Below are 23961 nucleotides of genomic sequence, written 5' to 3'. Positions count from 1 at the left end.
ATGCAGACTATCAGGTCCCAGGGATTTATTGGCCTTCAATCCCATCAATTTCCCGAACACAATTTCCCGCCTAATAAGGATGTCCTTCAGTTCCTCCTTCTCACTAGACCCACTGTCCCCTAGTACATTCGGAAGGTTATTTGTATCTTCCTTTGTGAAGACAGAACCGAAGTACTGGTTCAATTGGTCTGCCATTTCTTTGTTCCCCATTATAATTTCACCTGAATCCAACTGCAAGGGACCTATGTTTGTCTTTACTAATCTTTTTCTCTTCATTTATTTATAGAAGCTTTTGCAGTCAGTTTTTCTATTCCCTGCAAGCTCCCTCTCATACTCTATTTTCCCCCTCTTAATTAAATCCTTAGTCCTCCTCTGTCGAATTCTAAATTCCTCCCAGTCCTCAGGTTTGTTGCTTTTTCTAGACAATTTATATGCCTCTTCCTTGGCTTTAACACTATCCTTAATTTCCTTTGTTAGTCATGGTTGAGCCACCTTCCCAGTTTTATTTTTTCTCCAGACAGGGATGTACATTTGCTGAAGCTCATCCATATGATCTTTAAATGTTTGCCATTGCTTATCCACCATCAACCCTTTTAGTATCGTTTGCCAGTCTATTCTAGCCAATTCACGGCTCATACCGTCAAAGTTACCTTTCCTTAAGTTCAGGACCCTAGTTTCCGAATTAACTTTGTCACTTTCCATCTTAATAAGGAATTCTACCATATTATGGTCACTTTTCCTCAAGGGGCCTCGCACAACAAGATTGCTAATTAGTCCCTTCTCATGACACAATACCCAGTATAGGATGGCCAGCTCCCTGGTTGGTTCCTCGTCATATTGGTCAAGAAAGCCATCCCTAATACACTCCAGGAAATCCTCCTCCACCACATTGCTACCAGTTAGATTAGCCCAATCAATGTGTAGATTAAAGTTGCCCATGATAACTGCTGTACCTTTATTGCACACATCCCTTATTTCTTGTTTGATGCTGTCCCCAACCTCACTACTACTATTTGGTGGTCTATACACAACACCCACTAGCGTTTTCTGCCCTTTGGAATTCCGCAGCTGCACCCATACCGATTCCACATCATCCAGGCTAATGCCCTTCCTTACAATTGCATTGATTTCCTATTTAACCAGCAACGTCACCCCACCTCCTTTTCCTTTCTGTCTATCCTTCCTAAATGCTGAATACCCTTGGATGTTGAGTTCCCAGCCTTGGTTCCCCTGGAGCCATGTCTCCGTGATGCCAATCACATCGTATCCGTTAACTGCTATCTGCGCAGTTAATTCATCCACCTTATTCCGAATACTCCTAGCATTGAGGCACAGAGCCTTCAGGCTTGTTTTTTTTTTAAACACACTTTGTCCCTTTAGAATTTTGCTGTAATGTGGCCCTTTTTGTTTTTTGCCTTGGGTTTCTCTGCCCTCCACTTTTACTATTCTCCTTGCTATATTTTGTTTCTGCCTCCTTTTTATTTCCCTGTCTCCCTGCATAGGTTCCCATCCCCCTGCCATATTAGTTTAACTCCTCCCCAACAGCTCTAGCAAACACTCCCCCTAGGATATTGGTTCCAGTCCTGCCCAGGTGCAGAACGTCTGGTTTGTACTGGTCCCACCTTCCCCAGAACCGGTTCCAATGTCCCAGGAATTTGAATCCCTCCCTTCTGCACCACTCCTCAAGCCACATATTCATCTGAGCTATCCTGCGATTTCTACTCTGACTAGCACGTGGCACTGGTTACTTAAATTAGTTAAAAGAACAGATGTAACAATATAATTTCCATCCATTCGCCAAGATGCACACATTGTCTTCCCCCACCCTTCCTGATCACTACCAATTTTGTCTGCCGCACTGTTCATATCCTGAAGATGTAAACTTCTTGCTGGGTTCCACAGGCCCAGATCATCCACTGGTAACTCCTCCAACGCAGTAGTATGGCTCACTATCTTAACCAGCTGAGTTATTCGGGAAAGTTATACGGAATCCCTTCTAATGCACAAGTAAGCAAAGAACTAGCTTACCCATTTCTAAATAGGAATTCTTCTCAGCTTCATCTTTAGACAGCTCCATTATGTCACAGTACGCTCGAGCCAGTCGCCAGCAGAAGTCAGACCTCAAACCATACTGCAAAGAAACATAGGATACACAATAGACTTGTGCGCAGTATTGCATAAACAGATACTTTCGAAATCTCCTTCTTAACCAAGCTTTACATGCAATTAACAACTTACATTTATATAGTGCATTTAACATAGCAAAATGTCCCAAGTGCTTATCAAGAGTCATATCAATAAAATCATTTTTGACACTGAGCTACAGGAGATATCAGGACCGATGATCAAAAGCTTGGTCAAAGAGGTAGGTTTTAAGGAACACCTTAAAAGAAAAGAGAGGTAGAGAGGCAAAGGGAATTTTGGAGCTTACAGCACAGCTGCTAATGGTGAAGCGATTAAAATTAATTAAATTAACTATTAAAGAATGTCACCAACATTTCTGCTCCAAAGAACAAGATTACTGGCAACAGTGACTACACTCAAAAGTACTTCATTGGCTATAAAGCATTTGAGATGTCCGGTGGTTGTAAATCCATTAATAGATCTGGGCTTCACCAGTCAGCACGCTCCTAATGTTGACAGGTTCAACACAGCACCAAGGGAAAGGAGGTGCTTGATTGAAAGAAGTCAATAGACCAACCTGCAGCACCTCACGGGCTGAAACGGGAGTTGAACAGACAGCAACTTATATTTACATAGCACCTTTAACATACTTCCCAAAGCGTTTCACAGGACTGCAAAACAAAAACAATTTGACACTGAGCCCTATAAGGAGATGTTAAGGCAGATAACCAAAAGCTTGGTCGAAGAGGTAGGTTTTAAAGGAGAGGTTTAAAGGAGCAAGAATACCAGAGGAATCCAGGAACTGAATTGCTGTCGCTTGCCAAACTCTGTCTTCTGGTTATTCTTTGTAAGCAGCGTAGAGTTTATATTTTTTTTAAAATCAAAAGCAAAATACTGCGGATGCTGGAAATCTGAAATAAAAACATAAAATACAGGAAAGCACTCAGCAGGTCAGTCAGCATCTGTGGAGAGAGAAAGACCTAATGCTTCAGGTCATTGATCTTTCATCAGGACCGGAAAGTGTTAAAGATCAATGGCTTTTAAGCAAGTACAGAAGCCAGGGAAAATGGGGTGGGAGAGGACAGTAAAGATAGGGTGGATGGCAGGTGTGATTAAATGGCAAAATGGATGATGGTGCAAAACAAAAGGGGGTAGTAATGGGACAAGTAAAGAAACAAAGATGGGCCCAGAGGGGATGCAAATGGCAACAGCAGAACCATTACCAGCACCTGCTGTCTGAGAAAATGGGTGCAGTGGTTATGACCTGAAATTGTTGAACACAATGTTGCAGCCGGAAGGTTGTGAAGTGTCTAATCAAAAGAAAAGTGCTGTTCCTCATGCTTCTGTTGAGCTTCATTGGAACAGTATAGGAAGTCAAGGAAAGAGGACAGAGTGGGAGGGGGATGGAGTATTAAAGTGGCAAGCGACTGGAAGCTTAGCATTTTTCAGTAATGCAATGGGCATGTTCAGCTCAGTAGAGGTAGCACAGAATAATTCAAAGGCAGTAAAAATTATTATATGGTGGAACCTATAGACATATAACAGGCAACAATGAACTTGAACAATACAGGTTCTATTCCTTCAGAGTATTAAACAAGAAAATTACAGTGTATACAAGACAAATGCATGCAGTGCTTTGCAGGATTAATAGTTTGCGCCAGAAAATGCTAGGATTTAAGCAGTTGCCCAGAACTCTTTACATTATCAATTGCTGATCCAAGTCATGACATCATGGAAGGCATTCGATGGAAGCCAAGCACTTACCAACAAGTAAAACATGCTGTCTAGCAGTTGATCACAGAAATCTGGAACAGATCTCCCACTCATCCTCTGAGCCAGAGAAGTGCATGGCATGGAGAGTCTTCAGTGAAGAATGAACAAAAATAAGAATGCTTTTTTTTAAAAAAAACTCCCCAATGGCTCAGTTAGTAAGTTCATTGCAAAGTGTGGAACTGAGTCAAAAAGAGCCTGTGCTGAGTTAGTTGATCGCAGCAGGAGTTGGCGTTTAAGTGCCATCATGAGCAACAGGGCTCCTGGACTGGACAAAAAACAGCTGGGATCCAAGTCCTTATCACTATCCAATGATTCCAACTACAACGTTGCAAAGTAGATGGAAGAGGTGGGGTAGGGCAAGATTGAGATGTTTCTCATAACTGAATAGCACTCTACCTCTTGGCAACTTGGACAAGAGGGCTGCTGCCATCCACTGAACTGTATACCAACATAAGTCAACACCTTGAGGTGAGGAGATGGAAAAGGGAGAAAAGCAAATACATTTTATATGGCTTGCTTAACACATGCGGCAACTACTTAATTAAGGATTCCATGTATATCCTCCTTTGGAACAAAGGTATCAAAAGTTTATGAAAAACTTTCCAAGTACTTTTCACACCCTTACCTCTCCCTTTCTGTTTCTCGCACTCCCAGTGTGCCTTAAATCAATGACTGTTGCCCCACACTGCTATGCTTTATCAGTCAGGACAGCTCATGAATACTGCACATGATTCTTTGTGTCCGACCATCTCAGAGACTGGTATTAACAGTTTTCTCTGTTCTTGAGATGAAGGCTCCTACTACCACAAACTGTACCCTCAAGACACCCAGCTAAAGGCTGGAACAGTTCACCCAATGATGGTGAAATCCCAAACTGGTTACAAACTGGGTGGTCTTGTTAGAATAAAAGTTCTATACGGTGTTGCTCGCATTAACAGGACAAAACCTGCTCAATATTTTGTCACTCTAGGACTAGCACCTACAAAATGCATAAAAACAATGTCTGGATTCAATAGTATATTTTTACCATAGCAACAATTGGGGTGCTATAAACTGGACTCAGTGGCTCTCATGGTGGGTCAAGAGATAGAACACAGCCAGGTTCTCAATCCTGATCATTAACCAGTAGCTTCTGCTAAAACGTGCGCATCTGGACAATGAATGAGGAGAGGACTTAACTCCGAATTGTTCAGTTGTGATGCCATCTATGGTTGAACAGCCGAGCAACACTCGATGTCTAGACACAGAAATGAAGAATGGCTACTTGGGGAGATACTGGAGAGCTGCCAGGCCTCATGCGACCATTCCCCAAAAAGATTCACTGCACTTAGAAGTGGAGGAGGGAAAAGAAAGAAGAGAAAGAAAAGAAAGAAAAGAAAGAAGGAAAGAAAGAAAGGAAAGAAAGGAATTTGGGGCTTTTTGGATTTCGGGGCGTTAATCGCGGCGGGGCGTTAAGTTAGTGCCTGAAAATAGTTTGCGCCTTCAACTGCAAGTTTCAGCTAGAATGTAAGTTGGAGCAATGAAGTCAGGCGTTGCACAACGGACTTTGGGCGTCCAAGTTGAAACTTGCGTCGTTAAAGGAGGCAGCCATTTTGCGCAAACGCAGTGAATTTTTTTTTTCCTGGGGCGCAAACACTAATGCAGGGCACAGCAGCTTCCTGTGCACATGCGCATATAAACTGCCCCACTTCAGCAGAGATGGAGGAGCAGGGAGGAAAGCAGCGCGACAGGCACTTCAGTAATGAGGCAAGTGAGGCCTTAGTCCACGCAGTGGAGAGGAGATGATCCTCACTCCATCTTGCTGGGGGAGCCAGGTCACTCCCACCTGTATTTAAAAGGTTGTGGAGGGACATAGACCAGGAGGTCTCCGCTGTAGACACTGCGCCCAGAACTGGGACACAATGTTGAAAAAAGTTCAAGGACCTTACCAGATATGTCAGGCCGCCTCTCCTTCGAACATGAATCTCAGACACTATGTGAAGTCTTTCAAAAGTCTTGCTGTCTGTGGGGTGGGTTTCAGAATGCATAAGAAAGATGAAGGCTTATGTCTGCACTCATTATCTTCTATTGATCGATGCACATGAACTCACTAATTTACATCCTTCCTCGCAATACACTCCCACTGCTGCTATGGCTTTCAGAAAGATCACCTACAGTCCCTATGTTACATCTCTCTAACCTCCTAACAATTGCTCATGAAGCTCATACAACATCCAAACAAATTGAACAGAAGCCACTGGAACATTCACACAGTCTCACCTATTGTACAATGGTAGGCATATGTGCCACAACAGGAAAGAAACCCTTTCCGAACCTTTCCTACTTTTCTCTTTGCAGTCGAAGCACTTCGCAAACAGAAGGGAGCAGCTGTGCACAGGCAGGGGGAGGTCGCCTCAAATACTGCAACTTAACGTCGAGGAAATGGCAGACAAATTGAGCAAATACTTTGGTTCTGTATTCACTAAGGAAGACACGAATAACCTCCTGAAAATACTAGGGGACCGAGGGTCTAGTGAGAAGGGGGAACTGAGGGAAATCCTCATCAGGAAATGGTGTTAGGGAAATTGAAGGGACTGAAGGTCGATAAATCCCCAGGGCCTGATAGTCTGCATTCCAGAGTACTTAAGGAAGTGGCTCTAGAAATAGTGGATGCATTGGTGATCATTTTCCAACATTCTATGGACTCTGGATCAGTTCCTATGGATTGGAGGATAGCTAATGCAACCCATTTTTTAAAAAAGGAGGGAGAGAGAAAATAGGGAACTTTGAACGGTTAGCGTGACATTGGTGGTGGGGAAAATGCTGGAATCAATTATTAAAGATGTAATAGCAGCGCATCTGGAAAGCAGTGACAGGATCGGTCCAAGTTAGCATGGATTTATGAAAGGGGAATCATGCTTGACAAATCTTCTAGAGTTTTTTGAGGATGTAACTAGTAGAGTGGATAAGGGAAAACCAGTGGATGTGGTGTATTTGGACTTTCAAAAGGCTTTTGACAAGGTCCCACACAAAAGAGATTAGTGTGCAAAATTAAGGCACATGGTCTTGGGGGCAATATATTGACGTGGATAGAGAACTGGTTGGCAGACAGGAAGCAAAGAGTGGGAATAAACGGGTCCTTTTCAGAATGGCAGGCAGTGACTAGTGGAGTGCCGCAGGGTTCAATGCTGGGACCCCAGCTATTTACAATATACATTAATGATTTAGACGAAGGAATTGAAGGTAACATCTCCAAGTTTGCAGATGACACTAAGCTGGGTGGCAGTGCTAGCTGCGAGGAGGATGCTAAGAGGCTGCAGGGGGACTTGGACAGGTTAGGTGAATGGGCAAATGCATGGCAGATGCAGTATAATGTGGATAAATGTGAGTTTATCCACTTTGGTGGCAAAAACAGAAAGGCAGATTATCTGAATGGTGACAGATTAGTAAAAGGGGAGGTGCAAAGAGACTGAGGTGTCATGGTACATCAGTCATTAAAGGTAGGCATGCAGGTACAGCAGGCAGTAAAGAAAGCAAATGGCATGCTGGCCTTCATAGCGAGGGGATTTAAGTATAGGAGCAGGGAAGTCTTACTGCAGTTATACACGGCTTTGGTGAGACCACACCTTGAGCAATGTGTGCAGTTTTGGTCTCCTAATTTGAGGAAGGACATGTTTGCTATAGAGGGAGTGCAGTGAAGGTTCACCAGACTGATTCCCGAAATGGCAGGACTGACATATGAGGAAAGACTGGATCGACTACGCTTATACTCACTGGAATTTAGAAGAATGAGAGGGGATCTCATAGAAACTTATAAAATTCTGACGGGACTGGACAGGTTAGATGCAGGAAGAATGTTCCTGATGTTGGGGGAAGTCCAGAACCAGGGGTCACAGTCTAAAGATAAGGGGTAAGCCATATAGGACCGAGATGAGGAGAAACTTTTTCACCCAAAGTTATGAACCTGTGGAATTCTCTGCCACAGAAAGTTGTTGAGTCCAGTTCGTTGGACATATTTAAAAGGGAGTTAGAAGTGGCCCTTACAGCTAAAGGGATCAGGGGGTATGAAGAGAAGGCAGGGGTGGCATACTGAGGTTGCATGATCAGCCATGATCATATTGAATGGCGGTGCAGGCTCGAAGGGCCGAATGGCCTGCTCCTGCACCTATTTTCTATGTTTTTAAGGGGTCTCGGTCTCGGCCCTCATTGGAGTAGCAGCTCGGGCAGTTGCCGGGGGCGATGCTGAGCTCCCTTTGGGTAGTGAGGGCTTGTAAATGGATAGGGCGCCTGAATAGACTGCATTGAGACGTATAATGAAGTTGCAGCGGGCTTTCAAATGAACATGTGCAATGCCACCTTCCTCATGTCACCTTGCCCCCTCCCCTGCTGCTAACCACATGTATGTGTTTTTGTGCTTGCAGAAGATCAGCCACAATTGCGCCAACCTTCCCAGGACGCATTAACCTCAGGCCATGGCGGTAATGACAAGGCTGTGGACACAACCAACGTAACTGAGCCGCAGAGCCCACCAGTTGCCCCTTCCCATTCCTCATCTGGCAGCAATGAGATTTTTGAAGGGTTTGAGGCTTCGGAGGCTCCTGGCCCCAGTCGCCGACAGCAACGCAGTGCGAGAGAGCAATCTCGCAGGCCAGCTCTCCGGAGGGTGAGTCGGCAAAGTCGGTCCGCTCAACAATAGGCAGACATGGAATTAGACTTGGTGGAAATGGCAAGGAAAACACAGGCATACACCGTGAGCTTATGGATGCATTGGGATGGATCCCAGAGAGCACAGACAAGCTTGCTGTGACTGTTGCGGAGGCAGCATCACAGATTGTCAATTAAAATCAGGACTCTAGTGAGGTCATCATTGCCCACACAGAGGCTGATGGCCTCGAGCAGCAACAGTGGCGTTCAATAGTGTGTGGCGGTACCCTTGATCACGTTACAGCATCACACGAATCACAGACACAAGCTGCACTTCAGCTTGGTGATATGATGCGGTCGATGACTGCTGCCATCCTCTCTGCGTTCCCTACTGTCCAACGGGGAATGGCCGGTGCCGAAGCAGACCAGCAAGTTGTGGAGACATATCGTGCTCCGGATGCTGAGGCCCAGCCCCATCGGAGAGTCAGTGGCTCCCAGGAAATGGAAGGTGCTGTCCTTCCTCAGGATGACAGCATTCCGGCTCCCACCACTGATTCGCCAACCATGCACCATACACGGTTAATGCCCCAGCCACCAGTGACTGCTTCCGCAATGATGAGGCGTCCGTAGCTGGGCCTTCCAGGCCAAGAGCTGGTCCAGGGCGTCCTCAGACGCCATCTGCAATGTCTGCTCCCCCAACACAGCAGCCCTCTAGCAGCCTTGCTGTAGGCACGGAGGCCTAATTGAGGAGCAGCAGGCATGGAGGATGGGCGGGGGGGGTGGGGGCGGTGGTGGTGGCTAAGAGCCATTAAGGGTTGGCACAAGGTTGAGCTTGTGCATTTATGTAGAATTGTTCACATTGTCAATAGTTGTATGTTAAGAAATGCTTATTTTGCACTGCCTTGCTGGCAGGAAGCAGTTTCGTGTTGAGTTAGTTTTGGTTTAATCATTGTATCGTTTTGGGTTGTGTAAGGGGATAAAATGCGGTCACTAAAGTGGGAGACAGACAGACAGATGGTCACTAAAATGGATACTGAAGGTAGTGAATTGATCTGATACATGGTCCAGTTGGTGTAAAACTCGCTTATGTATGTAAAGCATGCTTATAGACTTGCTTGAATGGGTTTTAAAAACAGGAAGCAAAGCTTGATGGTTAATGAACCATCCGTTGTATTAACCTTAGTAAAGACTCATGGAAACTGTATTCAGTACAGAACAAGAACAGTAAAATGTTTGGGAACATAGATTATCGCAGCATGGGAACAGGATGGTATTGACTGGTAGTTTTGACTGGAGTTCTTGGGAGAGGGATAAGGAGGCACCACCCTGGAAAACAAAGTTAATCATGAGGAACTGAGGCAAAGTTGACACCACTGAATAACATATTCCAGAAGGGTGACGTGTAATGGGAGATGGACAGGAGAGAGCCACATGGAGCCGGTCTGATGAGGGTCGATGAATCAATGTAATTTCGCTGATAGCAGTTGGTGGTTTTGTAGGAGGGTCGCACATCTCGAAAAACTGTATCATTGTAATTGTAAAACCTCTGATCGGGGAAGTGTTCATCGGAACCCTTCCCTAGCATGCTTAAATAAAAAACGGTTAAACCAAGGTTTTGTTTGAGTGATTCAATGGTTACTATACGGATGGGCAGGTGTCGATTCCTTATATCAGGGAGTCCACCTTGAGGAAGAGAAGAATTCTTTTTACCCCAACAGGTTGTTTGTTTATAAAAATGTTTTATGGACCTTTGCCATTGATATCTTGTGTCAGAATTCAGTGTCGATGAGTCGTCATGGTGGCACAGAGTCGCGAGTCAAAGCTGCAACCCCACCTTCCCCATTCAAGCAAACCGTTCAATGATGAGCTGGCGACGTAAGGCTGCGGCTGCATCTCCACGCTGCCTCCCCTGTGGTTGCGGTGGATCCACAATGGGTCCCTCGCCAGGCTCGTCTTCCTTGTCCTCCTCCTCCTGAGGTGGGTCTGCAATCCCCACTGGCAATGCCTGGCCCCTCATGATGGCTAAGTTGTGTAGCAAGCATCACACCACAATGAATTCGGAGACCTGTTGAGGGGAGTGTCGAAGGCTCCCTCCAGAGCAGTCCAGGCATCGGAAGCGCTGCTTGAGCACGCCAATTGTCTGTTCGATGATGTTGCGGGTGGCTGCATGGCTCTCATCGTAGTGCTGCTCGGCTTTTGTGGCGGGATTCCGGAGGGGGGGGCCATGAGTCAGATGGCCAAGCCGTAACCTTTGCCTCCCCAACAGCCAGCCCTACCCTTGTTTTGTTGCTGAAACATTCGTGACACACTGCTCTCACGCAAGATGAAAGCATCATGTGCACTCCCTGGATAGCAGGCATTCACTGTGAGGATGCACTGCGTGTGGTCGCAGACCAGCTGTACATTTAGGGAGTGGTATCTCTTCCAATTTCTGAAGACCTCTGCGTTGTGTAATGGTGCTCACAAGGCGACATGTGTGCAGTCAATGGCTCCTCAAACCTTGGAACTATTAGTCCAAACCCTAAAGCCCTCACATTCTGGCTGTCCCTGGTCATTGAGAACTTTATAAAGTCCATTCTGCGTGCATAGAGTGCCCTTGTAACCTGGCGAATGCAGCAATGTGCAGGATGCTCAGAGATGTTGCATATGTCCCCTGCTGCTGCCTGAAAGAAACCGGAGGCATAGAAGGTCATCGCCACAGTCACCTTCAGCTCGACGGGCAGTGCAGTCCTGTTGGAGCTGGTAGGCTGTAGGTCTGCCCGTAGGAGCTGGCATATCTCTGTCAGCACTTCTTTTCAAAAGCACAGCCTTCTAACACACTGCGCCTCAGGGATCTGGAAGTAAACATAGAAAACATAGAAAATAGGTGCAGGAGTAGGCCGTTCGGCCCTTCGAGCCTGCACCGTGAGCGATGTTCCCTCTAAACCCGTGGGAGGTAAGGCCACCGCCTCATACATCTGTGACCTCTTCGAATCCGTAGCCTAACATGGCTAAGAACCCTACTTATAGCTCAAAGCCGTTTGCCAATAGCAACTAGCATGATACACTAACGAACTAGTATTGGCCCCACTGAAATCGCACTGACCTTGAAAATGTCATGGAACATAAAAGTGGCGTTTGCAACTCAGAGCCTCACGCAGCTTTCTGCGCACAGCCGTAGCAGTCACTGACAACTGCGACAGAAGATTCTCCAGCCTCTGTTTAAATATGCCTGCTGCACCCTGGGATGGCCTGGTTTTTTCAGGTGTTTCCTGGGGCGGGTGTTAAATGGGGTGTGAAGGCCAAAAGTTCCATCCGGGGCGCTAGCACACCCTTGCACGATGATTGACGTCACAATCACACTGAAAATGGAGGACGGGGCAGTAAGTTTTTTGCACCGGTGCAAACCAATAGCCAAATTTTCTGGCCCGGTGCTAAATCCTGGACACCCGGCATAATGCCCCAAAATAGCATTTAACGCCCCGCTGGGGCGCTATCTGAGGCGCAAATAAGCCGAAAATCCAGCCTTGGATTTATATAGTGTATTTCACGACCATCGGACGTCTCAACATGCTTTACAGCCAATGAAGTACTTTTGGAGTGTAGTCATTGTTGTAATGTAGGAAAAGATGCAGGAAGGGGGGAAAAATACTTTTTGTGTCCATGAGCTGTGAAATTTAACTGCATGTTTCAATCTTGGCAAAGGCACACACAGGAATTTTGAAAGTCTGGTGCGAACATATTGTACAAGTAACAGTTTCATTCTGGAAATGTATAGAGCCATAGCTGCTGATGACAGGAGTTTGATTCACAGACTTGTATTCAACAGCATTTAGCTAATTGCCTAGCTGAGGCAGTTCAACTATGAGAGGAAAAAAAAGTGTCAATACCAGTACATGAGAGAAATTACTGATAATCAGGGAAGTTTACAGACCAGAATGTCCCATCTTTTTGGTCGTGAGAACATAAGAACATAAGAATTAGGAACAGGAGTAGGCCATCTAGCCCCTCGAGCCTGCTCCGCCATTCAACAAGAACATGGCTGATCTGGCCGTGGACTCAGCTTCACTTACTCGCCCGCTCCCCATAACCCTTAATTCCCTTATTAGTTAAAAATCTATCTATCTGTGACTTGAATACATTCAATGAGCTAGCCTCAACTGCTTCCTTGGGCAGAGAATTCCACAGATCCACAACCCTCTGGGAGAAGAAATTCTTTCTCAACTCGGTTTTAAATTGACTCCCCCGTATTTTGAGGCTGTGCCCCCTAGTTCTAGTCTCCCCGACCAGTGGAAACAACCTCTCTGCCTCTTTCTTGTCTATCCCTTTCATTATTTTAAATGTTTCTATAAGATCACCCCTCATCCTTCTGAACTCCAACGAGTAAAGACCCAGTCTACTCAATCTATCATCATAAGGTAACCTCCTCATCTCCGGAATCAACCGAGTGAATCGTCTCTGTACCCCCTCCAAAGCCAGTATATCCTTCCTTAAGTAAGGCGACCAAAACTGCACGCAGTACTCCAGGTGCGGCCTCACCAATACCCTATACAGTTGCAGAAGGACCTCCCTGCTTTTGTACTCCATCCCTCTCGCAATGAAGGCCAACATTCCATTCGCCTTCCTGATTACCTGCTGCACCTGCAAACTAACTTTTTGGGATTCATGCACAAGGACCCCCAGGTCCCTCTGCACCACAGCATGTTGTAATTTCTCCCCATTCAAATAGTATTCCCTTTTTTGTTTTTTTTCCCCCCAAGGTGGATGACCTCACACTTTCCGACATTGTATTCCATCTGCCAAACCTTAGCCCATTCGCTTAACCTATCTAAATCTCTTTGCAGCTTCTCTGTGTCCTCTACACAACCTGCTTTCCCACTAATCTTTGTGTCATCTGCAAATGTTGTTACACTACACTCTGTCCCCTCTTCCAGGTCATCTATGTATATTGTAAACAGTTGTGGTCCCAGCACCGATCCCTGTGGCACACCACTAACCACCGATTTCCAACCCGAAAAGGACCCATTTATCCCGACTCTCTGCTTTCTGTTAGCCAGCCAATTCTCTATCCATGCTAATACATTTCCACTGACCCCGCGTACCTTTATCTTCTGCAGTAACCTTTTGTGTGGCACCTTATCGAATGCCTTTTGAAAATCTAAATACACCACATCCATCGGTACACCTTTATCCACCATGCTCGTTATATCCTCAAAGAATTCTAGTAAATTAGTTAAACATGATTTCCCCTTCATGAATCCATGCTGCGTCTGCTTGATTGCACTATTCCTATCTAGATGTCCCGCTATTTCTTCCTTAATGATAACTTCAAGCATTTTTCCCACTACAGATGTTAAACTAACCGGCCTATAGTTACCTGCCTTTTGTCTGCCCCCCTTTTTAAAACAGAGGCGTTACGTTAGCTGCTTTCCAATCCGCTGGTACCTCCCCAGAGTCCAGAGAATTTTGGTAGATTATAACGAATGCATCTGCTATAACTTCCGCCATCTCTTTTAATACCGTGGGATGCATTTCATCAGGACCAGGGGACTTGTCTACCTTGAGTCCCATTAGCCTGTCCAACACTACCCCCCTAGTGATAATGATTGTCTCCAGGTCCTCCCTTCCCACATTCCTGTGACCAGCAATTTCTGGCATGGTTTCTGTGTCTTCCACTGCGAAGACCGAAGCAAAATAATTGTTCACGGTCTCAGCCATTCCCACATTTCCCATTATTAAATCCCCCTTCTCATCTTCTAAGGGACCAACATTTACTTCAGTCACTCTTTTCCGTTTTATATATCTGTAAAAGCTTTTCCTATCCGTTTTTATGTTTTGTGCAAGTTTACCTTCGAAATCTATCTTTCCTTTCTTTATTGCTTTCTTAGTCATTCTTTGCTGTTGTTTAAAATTTTCCCAATCTTCTATTTTCCCACTAACCTTGGCCACCTTATACGCATTGGTTTTTAATTTGATACTCTCCTTAATTTCCCTGGTTATCCACAGCTGGTTTTCCCTTCTCTTACCGCCTTTCTTTTTCATTGGAATATATTTTTGTTGAGCACTATGAAAGAGCTCCTTAAAAGTCCTCCACTGTTCCTCAATTGTGCCACCGTTTAGTCTGTGTTTCCAGTCTACTTTAGCCAACTCTGCCCTCATCCCACTGTAGTCCCCTTTGTTTAAGCATAGTATGCTCGTTTGAGACACTACTTCCTCACTCTCAATCTGTATTACAAATTCAACCATACTGTGATCACTCATTCCGAGAGGATCTTTTACTAGTGAGGAGAAGATGGGATTGAGCAGTGGAGAACCTGAAAAAAAAAGAGCAAGTGAAGATAGTTAAAAAGAATACTTACAGTGGCTTTGTTCTTCAACAACAGGTTAAATCCTTCCATTTTGTCTTCATCCGTGCCGTCGTGCAACTTGTCTGCTATACTTAAAAGACGAGAGAGTTCATACATATTTTCAGAAGCCAGGAAACTGGCACCAACTGGTTCATTTTGGACAGCTGCTTCATTTTGATCTGCTGCTTCATTTTGATCTGCTGCTTCATCACGGTCATTATCTGACTCTGCATTAGCTGTAGTGTATCTGGAGAGAGTGAAGATGAATTACAGAAACAAAGTACCACAATGCTCACTTTGCTAGTATCATGACTGCTGCTTAAGATGCCCCCCAACCCTATCCTACCTAAAAAAAGGGCGATGGCTTTGAGGAGGGCGACTGAGTGATATCACCAAAACCCAGGTCGCCGATTGGAGCGTGGGCAGAAACGTCGGCGAGGCCCAGGTACAGCAGAGATGCGGCGAATGATCGGAGCGGAGGTGCGGCGAATGACTGAGGCAGAGGAGCGGAGAGAGATCGGGGCCCAGGAAAGGCGAGAGTTTGGGGCCCAGAAGAAACGTGGGCCCAGGGGCAGCACAGGCCAGCCCACACTGTGATGTGTGCGCGCATCAGGTCTGTGCAGCAGAGTTGGTCTCCAGTGGTCCTTGCCACTGGACCAAGACCTAGCTCTGTCAAGCCCACTCGGTGGCTGGTGTGCAACGGCCACTACACATTAAAAAAAATCCATGCACAAGCATCTTCCACCCCTTCAATATGTAGTTCGCAACCTGGAATATCAGGTACTCATCGAAACGCATATGAACTCATCCCTTTTTGGTGTGGAAGCAAGTCATCCTCGATACAAGGGACCGCCTAAGAAGACGACGACGACCTTAAAAAAAAACCTTGCATGACAGAACAACATGAACTTCAAAACATGTTGCTGTGAATATTGGTTCGGCAAGAAAGTTTGGAAGCATTAAGCAATTTTGACGAGTGATGGTGTTCAAGTTTGAAACTGTGCACTCCAATATTATGCTGCATCTCCTATAGCATGACTGAATCCAATGTAAATGCAAAGATTCGAACCTCAGCAACATAAAAAATATCTGCATTTCACGAGACACCAAATGGTCATCCTTGAACTAAACCCTATTGACAAAGTCACTCTTGCCATTACACCATCAATTGCTGTTTTACACCATTTTCCTGTGGATGATTACTTATTCACTCATTATATTTTACCTTGCATTAATGAAGTAACCTAAATAGAGACAGACATCAAAATCTTGACAATCAAGGGTATCAGCAGGCATATTTGTGGACCTTTTCTGACAAGCTGAGGCAACTCAGTCTTTCCAAGGGTCTCCCTGCTTTTCTTTGCAGCTTCTTTTATAGTAACCCAGCTACTGACCATCCTGACTACACCCTAGCAGAAATGCAAACACTGAAGGCACTGCCACCATAAACTGGCACTTAACCAATTTCAAGCACAAAGGCAATCCCAAAAAAAGTGAATTCTCCCTCGTAATAGATATCCTTCATTTAACCAATGGAAACATATCATGTATATTCCTTTAATAATTATCAGCAATAACTCTTTTGAATATTCAGTTATTAAAGAATTTATTTAAGCTCAATAGTCTGGATCCACTGAATTTCAAGAATGGTAAAATAATGAGTAAAAGACTCATCTCTTGGCCTGGAAAAGGAAATAACTCCTGAATATTACACCTCCGTAAAGAAATGCCACTGGAAGATAAATTAATCCACCCTTCTTCTCGCACCAGCACAAAGGAGTCACTCATGCTAGGTTTTTCTCAGAAACAGAAATGCATTAGCTACTGACCCTAGTTCATGCTGGCTCAAAGTGATTAACTTTCGGAGAATTGGCTGAAACAACGCGAGGGTTGGGGAAGTGGCAAACAACTAAAAGCAGCCAGCCAGAACAGCACTAACTGACCTGGAAGTATAAGAAGTAAAAAGATTCAAAGTGTGGCGTCACAGGAAAGCAGGGAAGTGATTGGTTGATCAGTTTCTCCCTCTTTTCTGGAGCATTGGTTTAAATTAAGAGCTGGGATTAAAAACAAAATTTGAAAACGTAATTAATTAAATACATTAAAGATGGCAGGGCAGGCGATGTGTTACTGCTGTTGCATGTGGGTGCTGGTTGAACCCATTGACATCCACGATGACTACATTTGCAGTAAGTGTACCGACTTCTTCCTTTGGCCGAGGAGCTCCACCCGGAGTCACAATGCGGATTTTGTCTCCTACGGAGCATATCGGACATGATTTTTGCAGCGCGATAGCTACAGGAAAAATGCAAGGAACAGCGCCAGCCCTTATACATGGCCTTCTTCGACCTTACAAAGGCCTTTGACACTGTCAACCGCGAGGGTCTATGGAGCGTCCTCCTTCGTTTCGGATGCCCCCAAACGTTCATCACCATCCTCCGCCTGTTCCACGACGACATGCAGGCCGTGATCCTTACCAACGGATCCATCACAGACCCAATCCACGTCCAGACCGGGATCAAACAGGGCTGAGTCATCGCCCCAACTCTCTTCTCAATCTTTCTTGGCGCCATGCTCCACCTCACAGTCAACAAGCTCCCCGCTGGAGTGGAACTGAACTACAGAACCAGTGGGAAACTGTTCAACCTGCGCTGTCTCCAGGCCAGATCCAAGACCACGCCAACCTCTGTCGTCGAGCTACAGGACGCGGACAACGCCTGCATCTGCACACATAAAGAGGCTGCACTCCAGGACATAGTCGGTGTATTTACTGAGGCGTACGAAAGTATAGGCCTTACAGTAAACATCCGTAAGACAGAGGTCCTCCACCAGCCTGTCCTCACTGCACAGCACTGCCCCCCAGTCATCAAGATCCAAGGCATGGCCCTGGACACCGTGGACCACTTTCCATATTTCGGGAGCCTCCTACCAACAAGAGCAGGCATCGACGACAAGATCCAACACCGCCTTTGGCCGCCTGAGGAAAAGAGTGTTTGAAGACCAAGCCCTCAAAACTGCCACCAAGCTCATGGTCTACAGAGCTGCAGTAATACCTGCCCGCCTGTATGGCTCAGAGATATGGACCATGTACAGTAGACACCTCAAGCTGCTGGAGAAATATCACCAACGATGCCTCCGCAAGATCCTACAAATCTCCTGGGAGGACAGGCGCACCAACATCAGCGTCCTCATTCAGGCTAACATCCCCAGCATTGAAGCACTGACCACACTCGATCAGCTCCGCTGGGCAGGCCACATGTCCGCATGCCAGACATGAGACTCGCAAAGCAAGTGCTCTACTCGGAGCTCCTTCACGGCAAACAAGCCAAAGGTGGGTAGCAGAAACGCTACAAGGACACCCTCAAAGCCTCCCTGATAAAGTGCAACATCCCCACTGACACCTGGGGGTCCCTGGTCCAAGACTGCCCTAAGTGGAGGAAGTGCATCCGAGAGCGCTGAACACCTCGAGTCTCAACGCCGAGAGCATGTAGTAAATAAGTGCAGGGACAGCGGAAAGAGTGTGCGGCAAACCAGTCCCACCCACCCCTTCCCTCAACGACTATCTGTCCCACCTGTGACAGAGTCTGTAGCTCTCGTATTGGACTGTTCAGCCACCAAAGAACTCACTTCAGGAGTGGAAGCAAGTCTTCCTCGATTGCGAGGGACTGCCTATGATGATGATGATGATGATGAAGAAGTGTCTGCAGCTCGAGGAACTTCAGCTCCGAGTTGATGAGCCGGAGTCCGAGCTGCGGACACTGCGACACATCAGGGATGGGGAGTGTTACCTGGACGCTATATTCCAGGAGACAGTCACCCACCTTGGGTTAATTAATTCAAATTTGCTCTGTGGTCAGGGATAGGAGAGCGTGATTATGTGTGAGGCAGATATGGGGACCCAGGATGTAGCATTGTAGGAGCCACAGCCTTTGCTCTTGTCAAATAGGTACAAGATTCTTGCTCCCTGTTTGGACAAGGGCAAGGACTGCAGGGAGGATGAGCAAACTGACCACAGCACTGTGGTACAGAGGGCCATTCAAGTGGGGGGGGGGGTGGGAGAAGAGGGAGTAAAAATAAATGTTGAAGTGGTAGGGGACAGTATCATTAGGGGGAGAGCGAGTGTCCCAAAGGCTTTGTTGCCTGCCCAATGTCAGGGTTAAGGACATCTTTCTGGGCTGCACAGGAACTTGGAGTGGGAGGGGGAATATCCAATTGTCGCGGTCCACGTAGGTACTAACGACATAGGTAGAACAAAGAAAGAGGTTCTGCTGAGGGAGTATGAGCAACTAGGGGCTAAATTAATAAGCAGAACCACAAAGGTAATAATCTCTGAATTACTACCTGAGCCACGAGCAAATTTGCATAGGGTAAATATGATCAGAATGATGAATACGTGGCATAAAGACAGCTGTGGGAGAAATTGGTTTCGGTTCATGGGGCACTGGCACCAATACTAGGGTATAAGGAAGCTGTTCCGTTGGGACGGGCTTCATTTGAACCTTGCTGGGACTAGTGTCCTCGCGCATCAAATATCTAGGGCTGTAGAGAAGGCTTTAAACTAAATAGTGGGGGGCGGCGGGTGAGGGTTCAGGTGAGCGGAAATGTAAAAAATCAATAGCAAGGAGAAGGCAATAGAGCAGGGTAGCGGTCGGGGAAATGATAACCAGAGTGTGACAGGAAGGGACAGAATGTATAAAAATTAGAGTGTATCAAAAAGTGGGGTCAAAGCAGGAAAAAGGTTAAAAAAAAAACAATTAAAAGCTTTTTATTTGAATGCACGCAGCGTTCTTAACAAGATAGAGTTGTTGTCGGCACAACTAAAAAATAAATGGGTATGATCTGATACTCATTACAGAGACGTGGTTGCAAGGTGACCAAAGCTGGGAACTGAATATTCAGGGTTATTTGACAATTCGGAAGGACAGACAAAGGAAAAGGAGATGGGGTAGCTGTGTTAATAAAGGATGAGATCAGTGCAGAAGTGAGAAATGATATTGGCTCAGAAGATCAAGATGTAGAATCAGTTTGGGTGGAGATAAGAAACAACATGGGGAAGTCATTGGTGGGCATAGTCGATAGGCCCCCTAACAGCTATAACATAGAAACATAGAAAATAGGTGCAGGAGTAGGCCATTCAGCCCTTCTAGCCTGCACCGCCATTCAATTAGTTCATGGCTGAACATGCAACTTCAGTACCCCATTCCTGCTTTCTCGCCATACCCCTTGATCCCCCTAGCAGTAAGGACTTCATCCAACTCCTTTTTGAATATATTTAGTGAATTGGTCTCAACAACTTTCTGTGGTAGAGAATTCCACAGGTTCACCACTCTCCGGGTGAAGAAGTTTCTCCTCATCTCAGTCCTAAATGGCTTACCCCTTATCCTGAGACTGTGACCCCTGGTTCTGGACTTCCCCAACATTGGGAACATTCTTACTGCATCTAACCTGTCTGAACCCGTCAGAATTTTAAACGTTTCTATGAGGTCCCCTCTCATTCTTCTGAACTCCAGTGAATACAAGCCCAGTTGATCCAGTCTTTCTTGATAGGTCAGTCCCACCATCCCAGGAATCAGTCTGGTGAACCTTCGCTGCACTCCCTCAATAGCAAGAATGTCCTTCCTCAAGTTAGGAGACCAAAACTGTACACAATACTCCAGGTGTGGCCTCACCAAGGCCCTGTACAACTGTAGTAACACCTCCCTGCCCCTGTACTCAAATCTCCTCACTATGAAGGCCAACATGCCATTTGCTTTCTTAACCGTCTGCTGTACCTGCATGCCAACCTTCAATGACTGCTGCACCATGACACCCAGGTCTCGTTGCACCTCCCCTTTTCCTAATCTGTCACCATTCAGATAATAGTCTGTCTCTCTGTTTTTACCACCAAACTGGATAACCTCACATTGATCCACATTATACTTCATCTCCCATGCATTTGTCCACTCACCTAACCTATTCAAGTCACTCTGCAGCCTCATAGCATCCTCCTCGCAGCTCACACTGCCACCTAGCTTAGTGTCATTCGCAAATTTGGAGATACTACATTTAATCCCCTCGTCTAAATCATTAATGTACAATGTAAACAGCTGGGGCCCCAGCACAGAACCTTGCGGTACCCCACTAGTCACTGCCTGCCATTCTGAAAAGTACCCATTTACTCCTACTCTTTGCTTCCTGTCTGACAACCAGTTCTCAATCCATGTCCGCACACTACCCCCAATCCCATGTGCTTTAACTTTGCACATTAATCTCTTGTGTGGGACCTTGTCGAAAGCCTTCTGAAAGTCCAAATATACCACATCAACTGGTTCTCCCTTGTCCACTCTACTGGAAACATCCCCAAAAAATTCCAGAAAATTTGTCAAGCATGATTTCCCTTTCACAAATCCATGCTGACTTGGACCTATCATGTCACCTCTTTCCAAATGCGCTGCTATGACATCCTTAATAATTGATTCCATCATTTTACCCACTACTGAGGTCAGGCTGACCGGTCCATAATTCCCTGTTTTCTCTCTCTCTCCTTTTTTTAAAAGTTGAACTGATCCAGAGTCAATGGAATGTTGGAAAATGACTGTCAATGCATCCGCTATTTCCAAGGCCACCTCCTTAAGTACTCTGGGATGCAGTCCATCAGGCCCTGGGGGTTTATCGGCCTTCAATTCCATCAATTTCCCCAACACAATTTCCCGACTAATAAGGATTTCCCTCAGTTCCTCCTCCTTACTAGACCCTCTGACCCCTTTTATATCCGAAAGGTTGTGTGTGTCCTCTTTAGTGAATACCGAACCAAAGTACTTGTTCAATTGGTCTGCCATTTCTTTGTTCCCCGTTATGACTTCCCCTGATTCTGACTACAGGGGACCTACGTTTGTCTTTACTAACCTTTTTCTCTTTACATATCTATAGAAGCTTTTGCAATCCGCCTTAATGTTCCCTGCAAGCTTCTTCTCGTACTCTATTTTCCCTGCCCTAATCAAACCCTTTGTCCTCCTCTGCTGAGTTCTAAATTTCTCCCAGTCCCCGGGTTCGCTGCTATTTCTGGCCAATTTGTATGCCACTTCCTTGGCTTTAATACTATCCCTGATTTCCCTTGATAGCCACGGTTGAGCCATCTTCCCTTTTTTATTTTTACGCCAGACAGGAATGTACAATTGTTGTCGTTCATCCATGCGGTCTCTAAATGTCTGCCATTGCCCATCCACAGTCAACCCCTTAAGTATCATTCACCAATCTATCCTAGCTAATTCACGCCTCATACCTTCAAAGTTACCCTTCTTTAAGTTCTGGACCATGGCCTCTGAATTAACTGTTTCATTCTCCATCCTAATGCAGAATTCCACCATATTATGGTCACTCTTCCCCAAGGGGCCTCGCACAACGAGATTGCTAATTAATCCTCTCTCATTACACAACACCCAGTCTAAGATGGCCTCCCCTCTAGTTGGTTCCTCGACATATTGGTCTCGAAAATCATCCCTTATACACTCCAGGAAATCCTCCTCCACCGTATTGCTTCCAGTTTGGTTAGCCCAATCAATGTGCATATTAAAGTCACCCATTATAACTGCTGCATCTTTATTGCATGCACCCCTAATTTCCTGTTTTATGCCCTCCCCAACATCACTACTACTGTTTGGAGGTCTGTACACAACTCCCACTAACGTTTTTTGCCCTTTGGTGTTCTGCAGCTCTACCCATATAGATTCCACATCATCCAAGCTAATGTCCTTCCTAACTATTGCATTAATCTCCTCTTTAACCAGCAATGCTACCCCACCTCCTTTTCCTTTTATTCTATCCTTCCTGAATGTTGAATACCCCTGGATGTTGAGTTCCCAGCCCTGATCATCCTGGAGCCACGTCTCTGTATTCCCAATCACATCATATATGTTAACATCCTGTTGGACGGAGTTAAAAACAAGAAAAAATGGAGGCTTGTAAGAAAGCAATGACAATAATCCTGGGCGATTTTAATCTTCATTTTGATTGGACAAATCAAATTGGCCAAGGTAGCCTTGAGGAAGAGTGTATCCGGGATAGTTTCCTTGGCTAGTAGGTTGCGGAACCAGCCAGGGAGCAGGCTATCTTCGGTCTGGTACTGTCATGAGACAGGATTAATAAATGATCTCCGAGTAAAGGATTCTCTAGGAAAGAGTGATCGTAGCATGGTTGATCACTCAAATTCAGTTGGAGAGTGAGAAAGTTGGATCTCAAACCAGTGTCCTGATCTTAAATAAGAGAGATTACAAAGGTATGAAGGCACAGTTAGAAACATAGAAATTTACAGCATGGAAGGAGGCCATTTCAGCCCATCGTGTCCGCGCCAGGCAACCAAGAGCTATCCAGCTTACTCCCATTTTCCAGCTTTTGGTCCGGAGCCCTGTAGGTTACGACACATCCAAGCATTTTTTAAATGTGATGAGAGTTTCTGCCTCTACCACCCTTTCAGGCACTGAGTTCTAGACTCCCATTACCCTCTGGGTGAAGACATTCCCATCATATCTCCTCCCAACCTCCCCCCAATTACTTTAAATCTATGTCCTCTGGTTGTTGACACCTCTGCCAAGAGAAACAGGTTCTTCCTATCCACTCAATCCAGGCCCCTCATAATTTTATACACCTCAATCAGGCTCTCCTTAGCCTCCTCTGTTCCAAAGAAAACAATCCAGCATCTCCAATCTTTCTTCATAGCCAAACATTCTTGTAAATCTCCTCTGCACCCTTTCCAGTGCAATCACATCTTTCCTGTAATGTGGTGACCAGAACTGCACACAGTATGCTAGCTGCGGCCTAACCAGTTTAAAAAAAATTCAGTTCAAGCATAAACTCCTTGCTCCTGTATTCCATGCCGCGACGAATAAAAGCAAGTATTCCACCTTATCTACCTGGCCTGCTACCTTTAGAGATCTGTGACATGCACTCCAAGGTTCCGTTGTTCCTCTACACTTTTCAGTGTTGTGCCATTTAATTTGTATTCACTTGCCTTGTTAGACTTCCCCCAATGCATTACCTCACACTTGCCCGGATTGAATTCCATTTACCACTGCTCCGCCCACCTGACCAGTACATTGATATCTTCTTGTAATCCACAGCTTTCTTCTTCAATATCAACCAC

The 23961-nt window shown here is 45.6% G+C and overlaps 1 protein-coding gene across 5 annotated transcripts in view; it reads right to left on the bottom strand.

Annotated features, from left to right (window-relative positions):
* rmdn3 (regulator of microtubule dynamics 3) overlaps positions 1-23961 on the bottom strand; it is a 430747-nt gene that overhangs the window by 335114 nt on the left and 71672 nt on the right. For all 5 annotated transcript variants that reach the window (XM_070878790.1, XM_070878791.1, XM_070878788.1 and 2 more), the window contains exons 4-5: positions 14859-15093; positions 2029-2131 (exon numbers count right to left, since the gene is read on the bottom strand). In XM_070878790.1, coding sequence (XP_070734891.1) covers positions 2029-2131; positions 14859-15093 — 338 coding nt within the window. The remainder of the gene's footprint in view (positions 1-2028; positions 2132-14858; positions 15094-23961) is intronic.

Source organism: Pristiophorus japonicus, chromosome 4, assembly GCF_044704955.1.
Source record: "Pristiophorus japonicus isolate sPriJap1 chromosome 4, sPriJap1.hap1, whole genome shotgun sequence".
Taxonomy (NCBI): domain Eukaryota; kingdom Metazoa; phylum Chordata; class Chondrichthyes; family Pristiophoridae; genus Pristiophorus; species Pristiophorus japonicus.
The sequence above is the reverse complement of the archived record's forward strand: the minus strand, read 5'-3'. Positions and strand labels throughout refer to the sequence as shown.